A 22,871-nucleotide genomic window follows, 5' to 3' on the forward strand; every position below is an offset into this window, starting at 1 on the left:
TTTTGATTTGTATTTAGGTCATCACTAATGTGATTGAATGTCTTTTCCTGTCTTTATTGGCCATTTGGTTATCTTCTTTGATGAAATATTTATTCAGATTCTTTGTTCTTTTAAAATTGGGTTGTCTTTTTACTATTGAGTTCTAAGAATTCTTTGTATATTCTTGGTGCAAGTCCCTTATTAGATATATGATTTGCAATATTTTTTCCCATTTTATGGGTTTTCTTTTCTGTATAGCATCTTTTGATGGACAAATAGTTTTAATTTAATAAAATCTATTTTTTTGTTTTGTTGCTTATGCTTTTAGTGTCACATCTAAAAAGGAATTGCCTAACCCAAGGTCACAGAAATTTATTCCTATAGTAGTTACAAATTTTTGATTGTGTGAAGGTTGGTGCTTCTAATCCCCATGTTATTCAAGAGTCAACTGTATTTTCCTTAAGAGTTGTGTAGTTGTAGCTCTTAACGTTTAGATCTAAACTCTATTTTGAGTTCATTTTTATGTGTGGTGTGAGGAAGGGGTCCAAATTTATTCTTTTACTTGTGAATATACAGTTGTTGAAATCCAGCACCATTTTCTGAAGAGACTTTTTTTCTCCCATTGTATTTTCTTGGCGTATTTGTCAAAAATCAATTGAACATAAATGTAAGGATTTATTTCTGGATTCTTGAGTTCTTTTTCACTGATCTGTATTTCTACCTGTAGGCCAATACCACACTGTTTTGATTGCTATGGCTTTGTAATTTGAAATTGGGAAGTTTGAGTTCTCAGACTTTGTTCTTCTTTTTCAAGATTATTTTGGCTATTCAGGGTCCCTTGCTTTTCCATATGAATTTTAGGACTACTTTATGAGTTTTGGCAAAGAAGGCAGCTGCAATTTTGATGGGAATTGCGTTTAACCTGTAGATCTACTTGGAAAATATTACCATCTTAATATCATTAAGTCTTCTGATCTACAAATGAATTGTTTAGGGATTGAAATGGGTACCTGGAGGGAAAATTTTGCCCATTGACCTGTTACAGTACAACTGATTTCAATTATTTCATATTAGAATAACGTAATTGAATATTTCACTATATGGAGTTACTGTATTGTTGATATACCCTAAGTGTTAGCTGTTCATTCAAACCGTAAGTTTCTTTTTGGACAGAATATAGCTTAACTAGTTTGGTATTGCTGAGAATTATTTTCATAGTTGTTTTAGAAAAACATTTTTTGATTGGTGTTTGGCAGCTAATTATAAGAGATAGAATATTGGTGGTACTATCAAATTACCATTAAGAAGAAATTGTTAACTGACATTTCTTTAGTCTTTTAATTCATATATGCTATTTATATTACTCCTTTGAAGAAAAATGAAATGATTGCTTTTAGATTGATTTCCTTTAGAAGGCATAATTAATGTGTTTTTTAAATTCATTTTAGGTACCAAATTTAATTCCAGTTCTAATGTTCAAGTTGAGAAAACCACTGAAACCTGTATTATACAATGATATCTTATATACTTTACCAACGCTTTGTGTTCACAAGGTTCGTATATTAACCAATTTACTTAGGGACAAAAAGAAAGCAAGGCATGAATCAGACATTGAATTTTGCTTGGTATTATATGAAATTTTGAGACCTTAATTATGTTCCCTTGTTGGGCCAAACGTATTTATTACAATATTTTAGGAGTAATTCTTTTAAATCATTTAATACCATAGCCAAGTTTTCCCATTGAGTGTTATCTGAAATAAGGTCTTTACTTTCCCAAGATTGCTAGTTCACCCCTCCCAAAGCTATCTCCAAACTCTGAGAAGATGGGTAATACTGTAATCTTCCATTTAGGTCTTTATTTTACAATAAAGGATTTTGAAATCCTTTTGTAGCCTTGGGATTATCTACATTTACATTTATGAAACCTAAATTTCTTCACCATGCTCTAGGTGTGTATAGGACAAATTCTACGAGTAATCCAACTTCTTGGAACTACTCCACAACTAAGAGCTGTCTCTTTGCGCTTGTTGACATCTTTATGGGAAAAGCAGGTAAGCTCAGATAGACTCTTATGTGCATATTAAACATATTTCTTTCAGTGAAAAAAACCTCATTTTGTCATTATGTGTGACAGTGCTTTGATATAGTAGAATTAGTGAGTGGCATCGTGATTGCATTGAGAAGTTTTGATTCAGCGTGATTCTTTTGATCTGTGATGCATCAGTTGTGATTGACTCTCATAGAGAAATTGAGAATAGAAAATAATCTTATTTCTTTAATTCTGAAATTTATTTTTCCATTTGCGTGGAAAAAGTAATAGAAATATGGTTCTAAGTGATTAGAGCCTTTGTAATTAGGATGAGATGTAGCCACTTTTCTCTTGTTTTATGAAATGAACAGTACATGGGTCTGTAAGAAAATCCCCAGCAATCACAACATCATTCTTCTCCACTAATTAGAAGAAATACATTATGATTTGCAATGCAAATGTGAGATTTGGAGGTGAAAGTGCTGCAGAAAAGGAGATAATGATGATTCAACTCCAGCTGGGAAATGACCTTTTTTGTGGAATTGCCTCCTTAGGATCGTATCTATCCTGAACTGCAGCGTTTCATGGCCATGTCCAGTGCGCCCTCTCTGCCTATGGATAAGGAAGTACAGTGGGAGAATCTGATCGCTAAAGGAGCAGCCATCAGGGACATATGTAAGCGAAGGTAAGATGTGCTTTGGGAATAGATATCGTGATATTTATTTTGCATTTAGTTGTTTTATTGCAAGGAGGAAGCTAAGACAGATAGGCAGAGAATATTTGAATAAGAATAAATTAATTTTCAATTGAAGTTTTCTGATTATAACACTTAGTAGTATTGGGCAATAAGTTTGAGAAGCAAGTATGTCTTTTCATTTCAGGTCTAGTCTTATATCTAGCTTTATAGAATATTTATATCATTTTCTGGCTAGCAATTTAGTATTGTAAGAAAACATGATGTTATCTATTCTATGTTTCTGTATATAAGTTCCTAAAACCTAAGCAATAGACTGTTCACACTGCTCTTATATTCTCCCTATGTTATGCCTGATTTTTATAAGGAGTTTTAATAGAGAAGGGCTTAATTGTGACTCATTACATGGAATTAATTATTAGGAATAGTTACAAGGAAGGAAATTTTCTTAAAAAACCATTTATTTTCTATGGTTTAGGAAGACATAAAGATATATTAGGGAGACGATTCTGCTGTCTGGAGTATGGATTACTAAATAGGTAGGAGGTGGCAAGACTGCAGTGACACTAAGCAGAGCTCTCCTTTGCCAGATCTGTTTTTTCTTTTCTTGAGTAGGGTAAGGTAAAAATATTTATGGAGGAAATAGATTTGATACATTTGAAATGTGTTGTAATCCTGCAGTTTCATGTGTGTAGCTGCTGCACTGTAACATTCCTGGGAGCCTCATTCTAACTTTTGTCGATAACAATACTACTATTACTGTAAGTGGTACTTCCTGAAGTTGTGCAATGAATGGGTTGGCCCAGGTGCTGATAACATGGATGATTTATGTTTCAAGTAAAATCTCAGATCAGAACCTTAGTGGTTCTGCCTCTTTTCTAAGCTTCAACCTTTTGGCAACACACAAATGACCTCAGACTAAAAGTTACACACATGTAACCCAAGACCTGAGAGTTTGGATGCTCTTGAGGTATTGGCATAGAAAAAAATTTTGAGATAAAAGGTTATTAGCTGACATTTTAATTTTACATACTTGTACCTGCGGCTCAGGAGAGGTTAAATACTATCATACCAGATGAGAGTCTGTTGAGAACTTATTCAGTGTTCCTTTTAGTTACCATCTCAAGTTGTCACATTTTTCCACTTTTGGAAAATGTTTTGCGTTGGCCGAACAGTGAAACAATAAAATCCAGTCAGGCAATTTTATCAATTGATATTTTGTTAATTAGAAAACAGGATTATGTCACTGAAGGGTTACAAGAAATACAGAGGATGACCTGAGCATTTCTTTATGAAGTTAAAAGAATGCTGAGGATAGCACAGTACGTGTGGAATGGAAGAGAGGAAGTGGGGGAGGAGGAGTGAGTGAATCCAGGACAGTGCCTGGTGCACAATAGGTGCTCAGTTAGTTATAAATCATATTATTATTATTATTATTATTTATTTTTATCCTTATTATCACCATCATCACTATTGTAATAGGTATAGCCACCTACCTATTACCACTACTATAACAAATCATCTTCTAATCTCCAGTCCCTGCTTTTGTAGTCAGTGTTTGATACCAGAGCAATCTCCAGGTAGGAGTAGTTCTGCTTTACTGATAATCTCAATAAGGTCAATCTGTTCTTTCCACCATTACTATAGACTTCAGATTTAGTCAATTCAGACAATTTACGGTTTAGGGAGAATAAAATTTAACAGGCATCTTTTCTTTTGGATAATATTTCTGTAATCAAAACTGAGCCTTCAATGATAGCCGAAATGATAATAATGCATATTTCGAGAAAAACACATGGCATTATTGTTTGAGGGTCAACATTTAGCAGGCACCAGGGTAAAGAAAGGCATTCATGCTTTTTGTTCAGGCCAAAGACCTAGGAGAGGAAATACAGCTCTTTGGCTGTAACCTTGTTTCTAAATTGTCATTTCCTGTAGGCCCTATCAGCATGGTGCAGATATGTTGGCAGCTATTTCCCAGGTGTTGAATGAATGCACCAAGCCTGATCAAGCCACTCCAGCAGCTTTGGTGTTACAAGGTCTTCATGCACTCTGCCAAGCCGAGGTAGGTGTTTTTGAATTGTTCTGTATAATTTTGAAGAAAATAATTTATAAGGCATATTTGTTATAAGAATGTAAGATTACAGACAAATAATTGAAAGATTGAAAATTCATTCCCAGAGAATTTTGTTTGAAAGGGTGAAGTAAGACCTTCTGTTTTGCACATTTTTTGTAGAGGGAAATCTTGAAACATCTGGTTATATAGACATTGTCTAGAGACTTATTTATTATGTTGCTTATTTGTTTATAATATAGAAGGGAAAGTTATGCTTATAGGAGAACTCTTGAATACATGTGCTTCTCAGTTTTATGATTAGAGAGCCTTATAAGCAAATGAGGTGAGGAAATTGGCACGGATGGGTTAGTGGCAGTTTTATAGTCAGCAAAATTTATTATTGGCTTGAAGACTGGCAAAGGATCCTTTTTCTCCTAGGAATCGGATTGGATGGATCAATGTTAGAACTGTGCCTCAAATCATTTTCTGAACTTTAGACACTCTCAAAATTACACCATAACAAATCTTTACTGATGTGGAGAAATGTGGTAATTACATAAAGATCATTCATTGACCTGACCAAAGTTTTTGACAGTGAACATACCAATATAATTGTAGATTTTTAGAGAATATGTCTAAGTAGAATTCATTTAGCTATGGTAATTACGATTGATATGATGATGATGAATTTGATGTAATATAAAAAAACAAGCTATGACTGTATTAAATGTTTATGTGCTTATCTTCTTGTGCGAAGCACTTTTCATCTATTATGTTCTTTAAAAACATTGCAATATAAAGATTATAACACCATTTTACAAGTGAGGCAAATAGACCTCAGTGGGAAGTTAGGTATTTACTCGGGATCTTGGTATGAGCATACACTAATGTTCTTTACGGTGATCACTGATTTTAGCAGGCAGTAAACAGCATCACTGTTCAGGAACTGATATGTGCTAAGGACAGTGCTTTCAGTACTCAGTTGGCAAGGTTGTTAAGGTTTCAGGGCAAAGGACTGTTACAGCACAGGAATACTAGGACTTTTGTATTTTATTGCTCCAATCAATCATCTGGAATTGGGATGTGTCACTTTAATAATTACATTATTTTCAGAATTCTAAACCTTGTTTTTAAAGGAGTTTTTAACAGAAGCTGTGAGAGAAGAATTTGATATTTTCACCTCTAAAAGGTGACCACTGTTACTATTTTTGAGTATTTCTTTTTTATTATTTTTTTCCAAGAAGAAATCAACTTGTTTCTGAAATTAACTTTTCCCCCTAAAAAAATAGTAATCTTGTCTTAATGTGTTCTCCACCCACCCTCTGCTGTTACCATAAGGCTCTATTGTCTATTGATGCTTATTAACTCATAAGAAATTCTCAGAGTGTGGCACTGATTTTTCTCATTCCATTTCTCTAAGATATCATTCATTGTAGTTAGTACTGGAGATATGAAAAATGTTGCCTGATGTGGTAGAGAGCACCTTTTTTCTAGGCTGTCATGAGACTGTACCTGATACTGACCATTTATTACTTGTGTGCCCTTTGACTGACTAACTCTTAACCTCTCATAGTTTCTATTTTCTTCAAATGACGATAAAATGAGATTACACATAAAAAAGGCTTAGTGTAATGTCTGCCCACATAGGTGCTCTTTAAATGTTGAACTTGTTCCTGTAAAGGTGGTACACAGACAGCAAGTTTTAACTTCCTCATAGACTATGTAGTCTTTCTCATAGACTAGTCTTTTTTTTTTTTTTCAATCTTTCCCTTAAAATTCACATAATATAGGATAGTGACTTAATTTCTTTTTCCAAATAGTATCCTATCCGTTCACTGTGGAGTTTCCTGGTATTCTTTCTATACTTAAAGGAGACCGTTTTGGATTGTTGAATATTTAGCCCCAAATCCATTCCCCAATCCAAACCACTACCCTTAATGTTGATTTTAAGCCACTATTATACTACATTACTGTCTGAATCCATTTGGGCTGCTATAACAAAAATAATGTGAACTGGGTGGCTTATGAGCAAAGACATTTATTTCTCATAGTTTTTGAGGCTGGGAAGTCCAAGATCAAGGCGCTGGCATGTTCAGTGTCTGGTAGGGGCCTACTTCCTGGTTCATGGACAGCCATCTTTCTCATAGACCGCTGTCTTTTTACTGTAACCTCACATAGCAGAAGGGGAAAGATAGCTCTCTAAAGTCTCTTTATAAAGGCGCTAATCCCAATCAAGAAAGCTCTCCCATCATAACCTAATCACCTTTCAAGGATTCCATCTCCCAGTACCATTACCTTGGGGATTAGGATTTCAACATGAATTTTTGTGGGGGATACTAACATTGAGCCTATAGTTTCTTGCTTCTCACATTCCATTGTCTTCTAGAAGAATTGAGGTATCATGTCTAGGTATTTTATTTAATAGAGCCTATTTCTTATTTTGATACTTCAACAATCCTTTCCTGTGCTTGGTTAAAGGCATTTCTTTTTCTCATTATTTCTCTCTCTCCATCCCTTCACTCTTTAATGATATAAAATCCAAATTCAATATAATATTCTTATCACAATTCACTTTTAAGAAACTTCAACTGAAATGTTGCAAATGAAATAAGAATCCAATATGCTGTCTAACAAATAGATGCTAGCCCCTTTAAATCTTTTTTGTAATAAGATGGGCATTAATAAATCATAAAGCAATACCAGTAATCAGTTAACTTCCTTTTATTATAAAGAATATTTATTTCCTTATCCCCTGTTTTTCATCTCTCTTTCTTGTCTAGAGGATGAAGCCCCTATTTTATTGATGCTTACTAGAAGTGAATAAGTGTGATTTATCATGTTTTCCTTGTAGATATTACAAATGTTCTGAGTTGTGGAATTTGTTGAAACTGACTGTATCACTGTTAATTTTGTCAATAAAAATATTTTTATGTCTAGTAATGAATAGCTTATGTTCATCTAAATAAGCAGAAATAATCTATTCCACCTTGATGAACCTAGATGGTAATAATATATCTTTGTTTTAAGCCTTTCCAAGCTTCTTTTGTGTGTGTTTATTAGTTGTGAAACTGCTGCCGTCATGTCCTATGATGTGTGTTAAAGTTGTAAAATATACTCAATTCCGTGGCCCTTACCAGGTCACATTTGCTAATTTTGGGCCAATCTTTTGTTGTTGTTTTTTTGTCAGCATGCTATCCACAGAAGCCAGCATGCATCCTGTGAGGCTGTTTATTCTGTCTTCTAATTGATATCATGTGTAAAGCATTGATGGCTACCAAGAGTTTAAGAATGAAAATATTCAGCATAGTTATAAATCTATTTCACAGCAGCATTTGTTAGTGGTTTGTCTATCCATTACTCTTTAGATCCCTGACTATCAAATAGTAAGAATATAGAAAGACAGCCTAGGACAATAAAACTTAAAAATCAAGGATAAGAGAATAAATTGAATAATCCTATCTTAAGAAAATACTTCAGTTGGAAAACCATACCAAATTGGATTTTATTGCGTTTTGCTTTTGTAAAGTAAGTAGAGCTCTTTTTCTTAAGGTTGACAATGGATTCTTCCGTTTTGAAAATCACAATCACAAAATTCATTTGTCCTTGGTAGGGTCAGATTAAGCCTGCAATTACTGCTGCTTAATCATTTATCATGGTCTCCAGCGAGAGACTGAAAGGATGGATTCCATCTAAATGCCAGCTCTGTCAAGGTGAAAATTATATTTCCAATATGGTTTTCTTTGGTGCTGCTTTACTGAACAGAAAGTGGAGAGAGAAAGTTCTAGGAATCTTGGTTGACCATAAGGACAAGAATGCAGTTTGGCATTTTGGAACTGGAAAAGAGAAACTTATTTTTTCCTTAATACTACCTACCGTGTTTCCCTGAAAATAAGACCTAGCTGGACAGTCAGCTCTAATGCATCTTTTGGAGCAAAATTAATATAAGGCCTGGTATATTATATTATATTACATTATATTATATTATATTATACCCAGTCTTACATTTACAGTAAAATAAGGCTGGGTCTTTTATTAATTTTTGCTCTAAAAGATGCATTAGAGCTGATTGTGCGGCTAGGTCTTATTTTCTGGGAAACAGGGTATTGATATATTGATTTGGGCCTTTCCAAATTTCTTTTCAGGCTGAACTACTTTTAAAAAGTTATAGTTAATTGTTCTTGGGTTTCCAGTATGAATTTGTACATTTTGTGATATGGGGATTCATTTTAAACCAAAGAAACAGAGGCTCTGGCAATTTAAGTCACTTTCCCAAGGTCACATGGCTAATAAATGAAAGAGAAGGAAAGTAGACCCAAGCCCCTCTTCAAATCTTATGCTCATATGTTATTCCGAGGCTTCCTTTCTTTGAAAAATATAGGTATTGAAAGAAGTAGTTTTCTTCATCTTCAAGCTGGGGATTTGTCATTTTCAAAGGAAAATTAATATTCTTGTGTTCTCTTTTCCTTATTTTTGCCATTCAGCTTTCTCATCTCATCATCTTTGCCCCATTCACCTTCATTTTCTTACTTCCTTTTGACTTAATACAAAGTTATGGCTCTGAGAAGCAATGTTCTCTGCTTCAAAAAAGTTTTACTGAGATATTCACAGGCAATCATATCATCCATTTAAGGTTTACAATTTCACAGTGTTTAGTATACTTACAGAGTTATGCAGCCATCACCACAATCAATTTTAGAACATTTTTACCATCTCCCCCCCAAAATTACTGTGCCCTTTAGCTGTCATCCCCTTAAACCCCCCTGCCCCCCCACACACATCCCCTCTAGCCCTAGGCAACCACTTTCTGTCTCTCTGAATTTGCCATTCTGTACATTTCATGTAAATGGAATCATACAATATATTGTCTTTTGTGACCGGCTTCTTTCACTTAACATGTTTTCAAGGTTCATCAATGTTGTAGCATGTACTGATACTTCATTTCTTTTTATGGTGAATAATATTTCGTATGGTTGTCCTACAATTTATTTACCCATTCATCAATTGATGGACATTTGCGTTTTTTTCTACTTTTTGGCTATTATGAATAATGCTGCTATGAACATTTAGGTACAGGGTTTTGCATGGACATATGTTTTCATTTTTGAAGGGTATAACCTAGGAATGGAGTTGCTGGATCATATGGTTATTCCATGTTTAGCCATTTAAGGAACTGCCAAAATTCTTTTCCAAAGTGGTGGAGCCATTTTACATTCCTACCAGCAGTGTACGCAGGCTCTAATTTCTCCTCATCCTCAGCAACACTTGCTGTTACCTGCTTTTTTGTAAACTGTGCCATCCTAGTGAATGTGAAGAGTATCTCCCGTGGCTTTGATTTCCATTTCCCTGATAATACATGATATTGTGCATCTTTTCCTGTGTTTATTGGCCACTTATATATCTTTTTGGAGAAATTCAGATGCTTTAAATATTCTCTTCATTGCTTTTAACTTTCCTGGTCAGTCAAGTTACATTTCATTCCTATAGGAATGATTAGTAAAACAATTTTGTCCTCATGCTTCTAAGTAAAGGAAATCATGAGGTGTTTTTTTCTGTGTGTGTTTTTTTTAAATGGGCTTTTTACTACAAAGAGAGCTTATCAAACCGTATAAAATATCATATAAAGACAAATGTGTTCTACTTTTCTATTTGTCCACATGTAACATTTCCTTTGTTTTCATATGAAATTGGCAGAATGCTTTCAGCTGGAAAACTATTAGAGATGTTTTAATAGTGGTGGTAAGCATATATTGATTTACAAGTGCTTTCTATATAGTAAGCACTGTACACTACAATTATTATATTTATAATCTCATTTACTCATACTGAAAAAGCCCTCTCTGTGATAAGTACTTTTTTTTTTCTGGAAGGCTGACAGAGATTAAATAGTTGCCCAAAGTCATCCAGCTAAGATATGGTAGAGTCAGAATTCAAACTCAGGTCTGTCTGAATTCAAAGTCTATTTCTTAATCACTACTCCTTTTTTTAGAATACAGCTTTACTGAGAAGTAATTCACATACTATCTCTATGTATGTTTGCTCGTCATGTTTGTATTTAGTTGACCTTGACATGTCACATATTGGAGAAATCTTTATGTGAGCATATTTGAACTCTTCCCACACTTCACTTTCTCCTTTTCCTTTGAGATTGGTTAATGCATAAGTTTTTACGTTATTTAGGCTTTGCGTAAGGATCCTAATGAGAAAGATGTTGTGAGCTAAAATAGATTAATTTTTAGTGCTTTTATGGATTATATATTAGATTTTATATTTTAAAGATGCTTTAAAATGTTTTTATCCCCCTTTCAAGGACATTTGGTTTTTATAGCATCGCCTTTACTTTGGATAATGAGAAAAATAGTATTTCTCATCAACCTTTCACAAAACCATTTTAATTTTTCCATATCCTCATTTTCTTTACATGTATATATTTTATAGTTTTTGCTAGAAAGACTTTTGATGTTGCTACACATTTTAATGGCTTAATTACTTTCCATTGAGTGTACAGTATCATAAGTAATCAAATAATCCATTTTTGATTGGATTTTTAAGTTGCTTCCAATTTTTCTCTACTTACAATTGTTTAAGAAGTAATTACATATGTAAAGTTTTTCCTTTCTTTTGGATTATATTCTTGAGCTAAATATTTTTTCAGAGTTTTAATAATATGATCTTATTAAACAGATTTTTTTATAACTTTCCATGTTTACCTGAGCATGAGAGAGAGGTGGAATGTAGTAATTTGTACTGAAGTTTCTAGCAGCATTATTTGTTACTAGCAAGAACAGTTCAATTGTGTCACCACTACATTGAGTCTAGGGCAGCATTTCTTCTTGTTATGATCATTCTGCTTGTTACCAGGAGCCCAGAATTCTTTGTGTCCAAAGATTACAAACTATCATTAAGGAAAAGAAAGGTCTAATCTAAATGTTCTTTTCTCACAGTAAATTTGCCCCATGTAGGTTTAGCTTTTGGGCATTGGAGATTATTAATAAAAGAGGGTGGGTGGTGCTTTAATCTAGTATAGACTTTTAAGTAGAAGTTGTAAAAAGTTAAATATATGTTTATTAGTTTTATTTTTAAATTTGTGTATTGCTATTATGAGTGCTATTAAAATTCATCTTGTTAACTAGAGACCATTTAAATCCATTCTTCAGCTGTTTTTCTTTTTTCGCTTTTATTTTACACTCTTTAAATGTTTTGTTTTGTTTTGTTTTTTTGGTCGTCATTCTTTTGCTTTATGGGTTGTAGGCGTAAAAGGGATCCTATTTCTCTCATAATCTCATGAAGTCTCTTGCTGTTCCAGATGATGTTCAAGTAGAAGGGTTGGCTGCCTTTCAGAAGTGTTCTGCCAAGTTGTGATTTATTCATCCTCAGATGAGTAGAGGTGATGAGGAGAGCAAGGAAAAGCAGGTGGTGCAGCTTCCGCCTCAAACCCCGTGTCCCCTGCAACAGCAAACATTAGGCAAGGATTCCCCAGGCAGAACACAAAAAGCGTTAACCTTAAAATAAAAATATTGAAAATATAAGCCAGGCTTTATAAGACTCTCTGGATATAAAGATTTCTGAGACATTTTTGGCCTTCTTGGAGTTCAGAGTCTAGTAGGGGAGAACATTGTGTTAAGTACACTAAATGTATTTGAAATTCAGAAACAGTGCAGAGGAGAGATATAAGACATCAAAGTTCTCTGAACTTCAAATAGCAGAGGGAAAGAATATCTGGGACCAGAAGAGATAGGCTCTGCGGCTCACCAATACCTACAGTTTTTCTTTCCTGTTCATGTAAACAGCTGTCTTGAGGTATAATTCACATACTGTACAACTCACCCATTTACAGTGTACAATTCAATGGCTTTTAGAATATTCACAGAGTTGTGCAGCCATCACCACAATCAACTTTAGAACAGTTTCATTAACCCCAAAAGAAATCCCACACCCTTCATGCCCTCCAGCCCTAGGGAACCAATAATCTATTTTATGTCTGAATAGATTTGCCTTTCTGAACATTTCATATAAATGGAGTCATACAATATGTGGCCTTTTGTGTCTGGCTTCTTCCACTTAGCATAATGTTTTCAAAGTTCATCTATGTTGTAGCACGTGTCAGTATTTCATTCCTTTTTATGGCTGAGTAATAATTACATTGTGTAGCTATACCACGTTTTATTTATCCATTCACCAGTTGATTGACATTTGGGTTTCCACTTCTGGGCTGTTATGAGTAATGCTGCTGTGAACATTCATGTACAAGTTCTTATGTGGACATGGGTTTCATTTTCCTAGGGTATGTATCGAAGAGAGGAATTGCTGGGTCATATCACTTGATGTTTAGCCATTTGAAGACCTACCAGACTGTTTTCCAAAGCAGCTGTTCTGTGTTATATCCCACCAACATAACATCTCCTGCTCTCCCCAAGTAATGCAGATACTACGAGGTAGACATTGCCACGAAGTATTATTAGTTGTTACCTTCGTTCTTATTCAAAACTAAATTGTACATGATAAGGATGATCATTTAAGAATAAGAATGCGATAGCATATATTCTGTCATATAGGAGGGTTGCTAGGAAAGAGGAAAGGGGAGCTTCCCTGGCCAATTGTTTGTGGCTAACTCTATCTGAAATACTGTTGCCTTGCCAGCCCAAATGATTTTGTCATCTGCCTTTGGTAGATTGCCATCCTTTGTCTTACTAGGTGTCAGCTTTGACCAGTCACTAGCAGCAATCCTGAATGGTTTAATATTTACCACCCTAAGGATGTTTATCCTTGTAAAAACCACTAACACTTATATAAATCAGAGTTTGAAAATGTATGGCCTATTTTGTTTGAGTATCATAGGATTAATATTTTAAATAAATTGCTAGCAGTAATTAAAAACAGAAAAATACGTATTAGGTTGGTGCAAAAGTAATTGCAGTTTTTGCAATTATTTTTAACCTTTTAAACCGCAATTACTTTTGCACCAACCTAATATCTACTCTCTTGCAGTCCCTGGCCTGCTGTTCCACATGGAAAAAGCCAGTGAACACTTAGTGTTAGTAGCTTCCTGTAGATGAGCGTGTAGTCTAATTGCTGCAGTCCCCTTGGCTTCTGGATTTACATTATCTGCCTGGCCCAGGTAGTCCTTCAACGTGTCCTTTATTTTAAAGTTACAAGTAATTTCATATAAGCAACCTCAATTTGTCTTCATAACAACATTCCCTTCACTTTGCCCAACCATTTTTCAAAAAAGATGTTATATGATTAGCTAGTAAACACATGAAAAAAGTGTCAGTATTGTTTGTCATTGGAAAATGTATACACCACTAGAATCACTAAAATTAAAGAGACTAACAAGACCAAATATTTTTTTTTTTTTCTCAGTTCATAATTTATTAATTTCACAAAGTGTAAGACTTGTACACAACAGCTACAGAAATTACTGAGGAAAATTAAAGATGACCTAAGTAAAAGCAGAGACATTAAGTGTTAATGAATTAGCAGCTTCAAAATTAAGATGGCAGTCCTCTCCCAAATTGATCTATAGATTCAGTAATCCTCATGAAAATCCCACAGGCTTTTTTTTTTTTTTTTTTGGTAGAAACTGGCATTCTGATCCTAAAATTTATCTGAAAATGCAAAGGAACAAGACCAAATATTGGAGGAGATGTGATGTAATTGGATATCTCATACATTATTGTTGGGAATGTAAAATGATAAAACCACTGTGGAAAAGTATTTGGCAGTTTCTCATGAAGATGAATATAAACCTATCTTATGATGCAACATTTCAATTTCTAGATATTTACCTGAGTAAAGGAAAACATGTCCACAAAAGGACTTGTACAAGAATATTGCTTTCAGCTTTATTAATTGTAGCATATTTGGAAACAACCGAAGTGGCCATCAGCTGGTCAGTGGGTAAGCAAATTGTGGTGTATTCATACAGTGGAAAGCCATTCGGTCATGAAGAGGAATGGACCACGGTACTTGCGACAACGTGGATAAATCTCAAAAACATGCTTAGTGAAAGGAGCCCGTCACAAAAAAATCTGTACATTTTACTTTTATGAAATTCAAGAATAGGCAAAAATAATTGATTAGGATAGAAATGAGAATAGTGGTTGACTTGGGGTGAGGAGGAGAAGGATAGACCAGAAAGAGACAGGAGGAAATTTTCTGAACTCTATCTGCGCTATCCCGTGTGGGAACTGTTAGCCTCCTGTGGCTAGTAAGCCCTTGAACTATGGCTAGTTTAAATCGTGATGTGCTGTAAGTGTAAAATATACAGCAGATCTCAGCCTTAGTCCTATGAAAAAAAGTAAAATATGCTATTGATAATATTTTAAAAATCAATTATATATATATAGAAATGATAATATTTTGGATATACTGAGTTAAATAAAACATTCAAATTTCATCCGTCTCTTTTCAGTTTTTTTAAAATGTGGTTACTAGAAAATTGAAAATTGATAATGCAGCTGACATTGTATTTCTGTGGTCTATATCTTGATTAGAGTGGTGTTTACAGCAGTGTGTATAATTTGTTAGAATTCACCAAACTGTGTAATTAAGATCTATATTTTTTTCAGTATGTTTATTTGTACTTTAAAAAACCAAAACTATAGAAGCTACATTTTTTTCAAGCTAGTTACTATGTTTGGCATCCATTCTATCCTATGTTAAACTTGACAATAATCTTGATATTTTCTGATGAATGTAGGAAGTCTGACATCCAAATTGATGTAAAAACAAGTATAACGTGGGGATCTTAATGTTCTTTGGTTTAATTTTAATTCTGTTCTTTTTGCACCCTATCATGTTTCTTTACCAATTGTGATAAAAGTGTGAGTGTACTTCGGGGACAGTTTAAGTTTTGCTGTTTCAGTCATTGATTTTAAACCTGTGTTCTGAGTGGCAGTGAATGAGTCACAATAATTCAGAAAGATACTTCTGTAACTGCATAGAAATCTAGTAACATTGCTACTTATGTTTCAACCAGGAAAAGAACTTCCAGTCTAAACAAATTGCCCAAGGTTGGAGGAGAAAAAGCTTATGGGGTGCGCATAAATGAAAATCAACATATTATAGTGAAAAGAGGGCTCATTCACTTTTAACATTTTCTCTCTTAAGTCTTGAGATGAGAATGGGAGGCAGTGTTAGCCCTTGTTTCCTTAATCAGCTGTGAGTCTGTTGTAGCAAAAATTAATAGGCGTTACAGGATCATGAAGAAAAGCCCTTTCATCTTGCCCAGCTCTAAGAGGGTGTTATATTTTCAAAGCAGAGTATTGTACAATTGAGCAATAGATAAGGAGAGGAGGGGCCTTTCCTGGGGATTCTTGACCGCTGGAAGAGTTCACTTCAGGCCATTTGTCACAGCCGTGATTTTCCCGGAAACACCCTATGCCAAGGTTATGTTTTGGCTATTCTATCCTCTTTCATTGATTTATTTTCTGAAATCGCAGGGGAAGGTAGTTGTCCCTGCCCTCTCCCATCATCCCAGCCCTTTGTCTAGCAGCTCCCTTAGAGCACCATGGGGTGGGAATGATTTTCAATAGGACTCAGCAGGTTTGGAAGGTTTTAGGGAATGAGTGTGGTATGAAGATGGCCAATAGAAATCCTGTATTTTGTTTAAGCATTTTTCAGCGTGATAAATATAATTTAATATGGAAATGTGATCCATTGTCCCGTGGCAGGTTTTCTCAGCTGTGTACAGTAAGGATTCTGTCGCCTACTGTGGATTCAGTATTTATTACACTCTGGAACCTCTTTTGTTGTTCTTGTGTTTTGTTTGTGGGGATATTTAAAGGTGGATTGCCTGTTCAACCTTGCAGGGAAGTGAAGTTTAATTTGCTATGCATTAGAGAAGGAATTTGCTGGTCTTTTTGAACTGAGCGCTATGTTATTTGTAGTTGGGACATGTTTTTTGATGCCCTCCGTTCTTCCTGGGCATGAAAAACGCTTTTTGTACATTTGTTGAAACTATTTCCATGCTGAGCTTTTTATATACTACACAATGACTCTTTGCAGTTGAAAGTTGTAGTTTGGCCTTATTTTTAACTTAAAAGGACAGCAGGAACTTGCCTTTTATTAAACATTTGTGGATATTATAACATTTACTTTGTCATTCTGTAAGTAGATTTTTAAATATGCTTTTTCATTTTTGAAATGAAATTTTAACTGACTATGGTATGTTCGTATAATGGAATACTATTCACACATATGCCGTGTGTGAAATGTGTGGGAAAATAAAAATATTGTGATTTTATTTTTCTTTAAATAGAAAAGAATTAAGCTTCCCACTTATTCTTTAACTAGTTGTTTTTAATTTTTTTAAAGAAAGCATTTGGAGAGCATATGAGTTGAGCACTATATCAAAACTTATCATAGAAAATTTTTAATTGGAGCTTTTGAAATTTCACCATTTATTGCTTTTGCCTTTATATTCTCGTTCCTCTATCTGTCCTTTCCAATGTCCAGATCTGCTATGCTCTTTTAAGATACTTTACTCTGAACATTTTACAATCTCAACTTTTGAAGTTTTAACATTTAGGAGCTGCTCCCGCCCCCTGTACATTATTTTAATCCAATTGTCTGTTCATTTTGTGTTTAAAGAATTTTTACATGAAAAGTTTTCTCCCTTGAGTTGGAATCATGGTCTGTGAGGACTGTTAACTGATGTGAGTAGTCTGTGACCGAACGTGAACGCCGTTGAGGGTTTCCAGCCAGGAGTTTCCGGCTCTGAGTCACAGACCCAGGACATTCTTTAAAAGATCAAACGAGTTGGACACTGGGAGGGTTTTAATGATGCCAGTTAACATCAGAAGAGCTGGGCTCAGAGGTTGCAAATTGTGCTCATCTGAATAAATGCCAGTGAGCTGGAAATAATGACATGACTCAAATGAGGCTAATTGTGTGCCATTCTGCAATTCCAGTCAATAAAATATATTGGTTTAAACTTATACAAGGGGTGGGATTTTCTTTGGGGGGTAAATGGGGACGTAGGGTGTAGAGAGAGAATCGTTGAAGGAGAGTAGTGATTAAATGGCATTAATAGTTTGAAGGGCTTTATGGATTTTGAGATCTGATTGAACACATTATTTCGATACTTTCCAAGAAATTCATAGGTCTGTTTTTAAAATATTTTATTCACCATATATCCTTAACTGATCTAAATTTTTTAAAATCAAAATTGGAGTTATCTGTGGTATTTAAGCTCATTTCCGTGTTATATAAATGTGTTGATAAGACCAGAAGTATCTCAGCTTCTTCTTGCCTCGGATAAAATATCACTAAGAGACTCATTTCTGGAAACACTAATGTTTCCAAATTAGACTTCCCTTGATTAGATGACTAAAATCACTTGTTTGTAAAAGGCCAAATAACTCGCTTAGGAATCATTTGGAATTAAGACAGCAAGAATTTGGTAAGCCTTTGCATAGGTACTCAGAATGCCTCTCTAACACGCATACAAATCCAGCAGTAGTATTTAAAGAAGATTATGCATTTTGTTTTAAGGTTGTTTCAAGTTTGAGAGACTTTTCATAGTTGACAGAAAAGGATTTGTCAGAGTCTGTGGATTGCACTATTAGTTGGATGTCATTCTAAAGCCTTTTTCATGTTTTGGGTATACATTACTTACCTTTTATGCTTTAGATGCCTTCATACCATATAGGCCTTGTTGTCTGGTTTTTCCCCTTTATTAAAAGATGGACTTAATTCTTCTCACAGTAGCATGGTGGAACGTATTGCCCTAGGTTCTAATTCAGCAGTAATGAGCGAGATATTCTCAGGAGTACCATTCTTTTTTGCTTCAGAGTCATGGAGCATTGCCTCTACTTATGTAAGCAGTCATTTGAGCAATTTACTTGCTTAAACAATTGATGGGGTCCTATGACTTTGATATGAAATGGCTGAAATACAGGTCAAACAAAAGAATGTTATTGGCCTTGTTTCTTTATGTTATACTCAACTTCAATTGGAGTATATTTTCTTTTTTACTTGTTTGGCTCAGCAACTCTACCCAAGTTATGGGCTTCGGAGAAAAATAAACAGAAATGATTTCCAGTATGTAGAGTAGGGTATTCAAAATTTGTGGATAGCTTGGGCTACCGAATTAGAACCCTAGAGATGAAGCCTAGGCTCTCTATTTTTTAATGAGTTCCCCGATGACTTTGACGTGCAGTGAAGTTTGGGACCATTGTCAAGAGCAGCAGTCTCTAAAGTGATGGTCTGTGTGTAAGTCCACCCATGAGGTATGGGAAGAAAATATTAGAATATTTCTTATTTATCTTAAAAATAGAAATTAAGCCTTCATAAAATTTAATGTACGGATTGATGGTTTTGTTCTTTGCACTTCCATCAGAAGATCATGTGTCACCTATCGTAGCCAGGTATCCTGAAGGAAGAGTGGGGGTCATAATGAAGACCGGTTGCATCATCAGGTATCCGTCAGTAGAATATGGCTATCCACTGCAGTTTATGCGTGTTAGTTAAGTGGATTTATAGGGTATGTATATTTAGTTCCATCATTTTATTAGACATGCTGATTCCACGTGTGGATTGTTGAAAGGTGTATCTGAAGCCCCATTAACCTCGGCTTTATGGAATTTCTTTATTCCTTAAAGTTATGCCTAAATGCAACTTACAAATTGTCCTTTTTTTTTGAACCATGTAATAGCTATATTCTGACAACTGTGTCTTTTAAAGAAAATAATGGTTCTTTTGTAATTCACATATCGTAAAGTTCACTCTTTTAAAATGTACAATTCAGTGCTTTTTAGTATATTCACAAAGTTGTACTTCGACTACCACTATCAAATTCCGGAATGTTTTAAACCATTCTTGTGGTGGGCGGAATAATGGCCCCAAAGATATCCAGGTCCTAATCTCTGGAACCCAGAAATAGTCCCTATTTCTGTATACAGTCTCTATTATATAGGGATTATAGAGTAGTCCCTGTACAGTCCCTATATATAAAGAAGACTTTGCATATGTGATTAAGCGAAGGATTTTGAGATGAGATTATCCTGGATTATCTGGGTGGTCCCTTTAATGTAATCACACGTGTCCCTATAAGAAGGAGACAGGGAGACTTGACTATAGAAGAGGAAGAAGAAGGTGATGTGACAAATGAAGCAGATGGAGAAAAGGGGATGTGATGTGAGGAAGTCATCATGAGCCAAGAACTGCAGGCAGCTTCCAGAAACTAGGAAAGGCAACGGAGCAGATTCTGCTCTAGACCCTCCAGAAACAAACTTGACTTTAGCCTCATAAGACTCTTTTGACTTTGTCCTCCAGAACTGTAACAGTAAATTTGTGTTGTTTCAAGCCACTCTGTGGCAATTTATCACAGGAAACAGCCATAGGAAACAAATAGAACCCCTCAAAGAAATCCTATACCTATTAGCTGTCACTCTCAATTCCTCTCTTCCCACAGTCCCTGGCAACCACTTTCTGTCTCAATGGATTTGCCAACTGTGGACGTTTCATGTAAATGGAATTATGCACTGTGTGTTCTTTTGTGTCTGGCTTCTTTTCCCTAACCTAATATTTTCAAGGTTCATCAGAAGTTCACTTTTTTATGGCTGAATAGTAGTCCATTGCATGACAGTAGCACATTTTGTTTATCCATTCATCAGTTGATGGACATTTGGTTGTTTCTGCTTTTTCACTAGCGTAATGCTGCTATGCACATTTGTATACGAGTTTTTATGTAGACTTTCCATTCTTTTGACATACATACCTAGGAATGGAATTTCTGGGTCATATGATAAGTCTGTTTTTAACTTTTCAAGGAATTGCCCAACTATTTTTCCAAGTGATTATACCATTTTACATTCTTGCTAACAATAATATGAGAGTTTCCAGTTTTCCACATTCTTACCAACATTTATTGTCATCTCTTGATGTCATTATACCTAGACATCCTTCTTGGGTATGAAGTGGTACCTCCTTGTGGTTTTGATTTGCAGTTTCCTGATAACTTATGATGGTGTTGAGCATCTTTTCATGTGCTTATTAGCAGATTATATTATTTACAATGTTTTGTACTGAGATTGGGAGTGTCTCTGATATATGTTTGTATTACATGGAGGTTCAAAGTTTATTAAAATTAAAGATGTTGTACATTTTTAAAAATTAAGCACCATTGTTCCAAATATTCTTAGTTTGCCGAATATTTTTCTTTCTATAGTTGATGTATATAACATATAAGTAAGTGTACATATATGCTGGTGTGTTAAACATTTGTTACCAGTCGAGATGTACAAACAAGCATGTTTACAGGTCTAGAAGCTGTTGCTGTGGAACTTAGGCTAAGGTATCTTTCAAAGGTGTTATACAAACCAGCATTTAAGAAGCGGTCTGCTTAAGATGACTTTTTTTTCTGATTTTGTTTTATTAGATGATATAGAAACGGTTTGAAGGAATAAGGACTTGACTCTAAAGAAACTAGGATATGTCATTTCCCTAGAGGAATTGTCTTTCAATGAGTAACTTAGGGAGAGATGTCATTATATAACAACCACAGAAACAAGGAAAACAAACTATTCCATTCCATGCTTGTGGTCCAGGCACAACACTAAGTAATATGACATAGATCATTTAATTTAATATCACAACATCTCTGTGAGTCTGGTGGTATTGTCCTGATTTTATATGTGCATAAGTCAAGACCCACAGACTCTAAGTAATTTTCCCAAGGGGATGGAGCTAAGAAGTGGCAGAGTTGGGATTTAAATACAAGGCTAATCCCTTTTCCTTTATTCTGTATCATATCATGTGATGTAATTAATTCTTCACTGCTCTTCCCATCCCCCACCCCCTCCTACCCCAAAGGGAAGGGGGTGGGAAAGATATAGTCTGCTGCCACTTGATAAATAAAAGGGGGTGAAGAAGAATGGCTTAGAGATTTACAGAGCAGGGGACACAGGATCCAGCCATGGAAAACTTAAGAACCACTTACGATTGGTTAGGGTGTAGGGTCAGCAGTTGCAGAGCAGTCTGAGAGGTTTTGATTGTAAGTTACAAGTGAAAGACATTCTTGGGACTGGCAAGACAACCTGCCCTGGAGAAAAGGATAAACTGACAGTTTTTATTTCTATTTGTTCGTTCATGTTTATTCATCCAAGTCAAATGTGTGTGCCTGCTGTGCGCAATGCACTGTTAGATGCTAGAGATAAATGATGTAAAGAACAGACATCGTTCTCACCCTCAGGAAACCTTCATTCTAAGTTTCAAACTTTCTTTGGGCACCTGGAGCCAATCATTCAGGGTACACTTACCTGTTTGCTGTTGTGATAAATCCTACAAAGCATGAGTACTTTAGAAGTTTAATGAATTTAAGCTAATCTAAGAATGTCAGTTAAAAAAAAAAACAGTTATTATTAGTGGGACATTTCATAGCTGTTAAGTTAATAATGAAGTTTATTGAGTAATTTCTGTTTCTCCGTTTTGAAATTTTCTTACTCCTTAAGTTTATGTACTTCCCTCCTTGCCTCATGGACCCCTTTATATGTGAGCATCATAACTTACTGTAAATATTTGTTTCCGTGTTTGTGTTTCTGTGAGCTACTTTGGAAGCATACAAGCTCTTTTTATTCATCTCTAGTCCTAGTTCTTAACAGGAGTTGGCCTATTATGAGATTTAAATTCCAGCTTGTTTAGATTTCTTGACTTGTCCGGGAAATTTTCTGATTTCACATTTTCTGTTTTATTCTTTCACTGAATTTTTACTTTTCGGAATATGCATATTGAATTGTTAAAGTATTTTTTTTTTATATTGCACAAGATGTTTGTTGTTAAAAAATAAGAAAATATGGATAGGCAAAATTTGAAACAAAGAAAAAATTGCCCATAATGTCACTATTCAGAGAAAACTAAACAATTTGCCATATATAATTTCATGTCTTTTTCTGTATATACATGTATAGCTATAGATGTTTTTAAAAGTGAGATAATATGGAGCATACTGTTTAGCATAACCAAATTTTCCCTCTTAAGATATTATGTACATCTTTTGCTGGCAATATGTATACACATATTTTTAATGGTTACATATTTTATGCATTGCATGTATCATACTTCTATCAATATTTTATTGATGAATATTTTGTTTTCCATTTTTTACTATTA

At 34.7% G+C, this 22,871-nt stretch overlaps 1 protein-coding gene across 2 annotated transcripts in view; it reads left to right on the forward strand.

Annotated features, from left to right (window-relative positions):
* Window positions 1-22,871, forward strand: part of FOCAD (focadhesin) — a 274,355-nt gene that overhangs the window by 128,665 nt on the left and 122,819 nt on the right. For both annotated transcript variants that reach the window (XR_012495704.2, XM_019750360.3), the window contains 4 exons: window positions 1,428-1,532; window positions 1,931-2,032; window positions 2,565-2,695; window positions 4,643-4,769. Coding sequence is in view for 1 of the 2 variants with exons in the window: in XM_019750360.3 (XP_019605919.3) it covers window positions 1,428-1,532; window positions 1,931-2,032; window positions 2,565-2,695; window positions 4,643-4,769 (465 nt within the window). In the remaining variant the exon portion in view is untranslated. The remainder of the gene's footprint in view (window positions 1-1,427; window positions 1,533-1,930; window positions 2,033-2,564; window positions 2,696-4,642; window positions 4,770-22,871) is intronic.

This window comes from Rhinolophus sinicus, chromosome 16 (genome assembly GCF_057876585.1).
Source record: "Rhinolophus sinicus isolate RSI-liver-muscle chromosome 16, RSI-T2T, whole genome shotgun sequence".
Classification (NCBI taxonomy): Eukaryota; Metazoa; Chordata; class Mammalia; order Chiroptera; family Rhinolophidae; genus Rhinolophus; species Rhinolophus sinicus.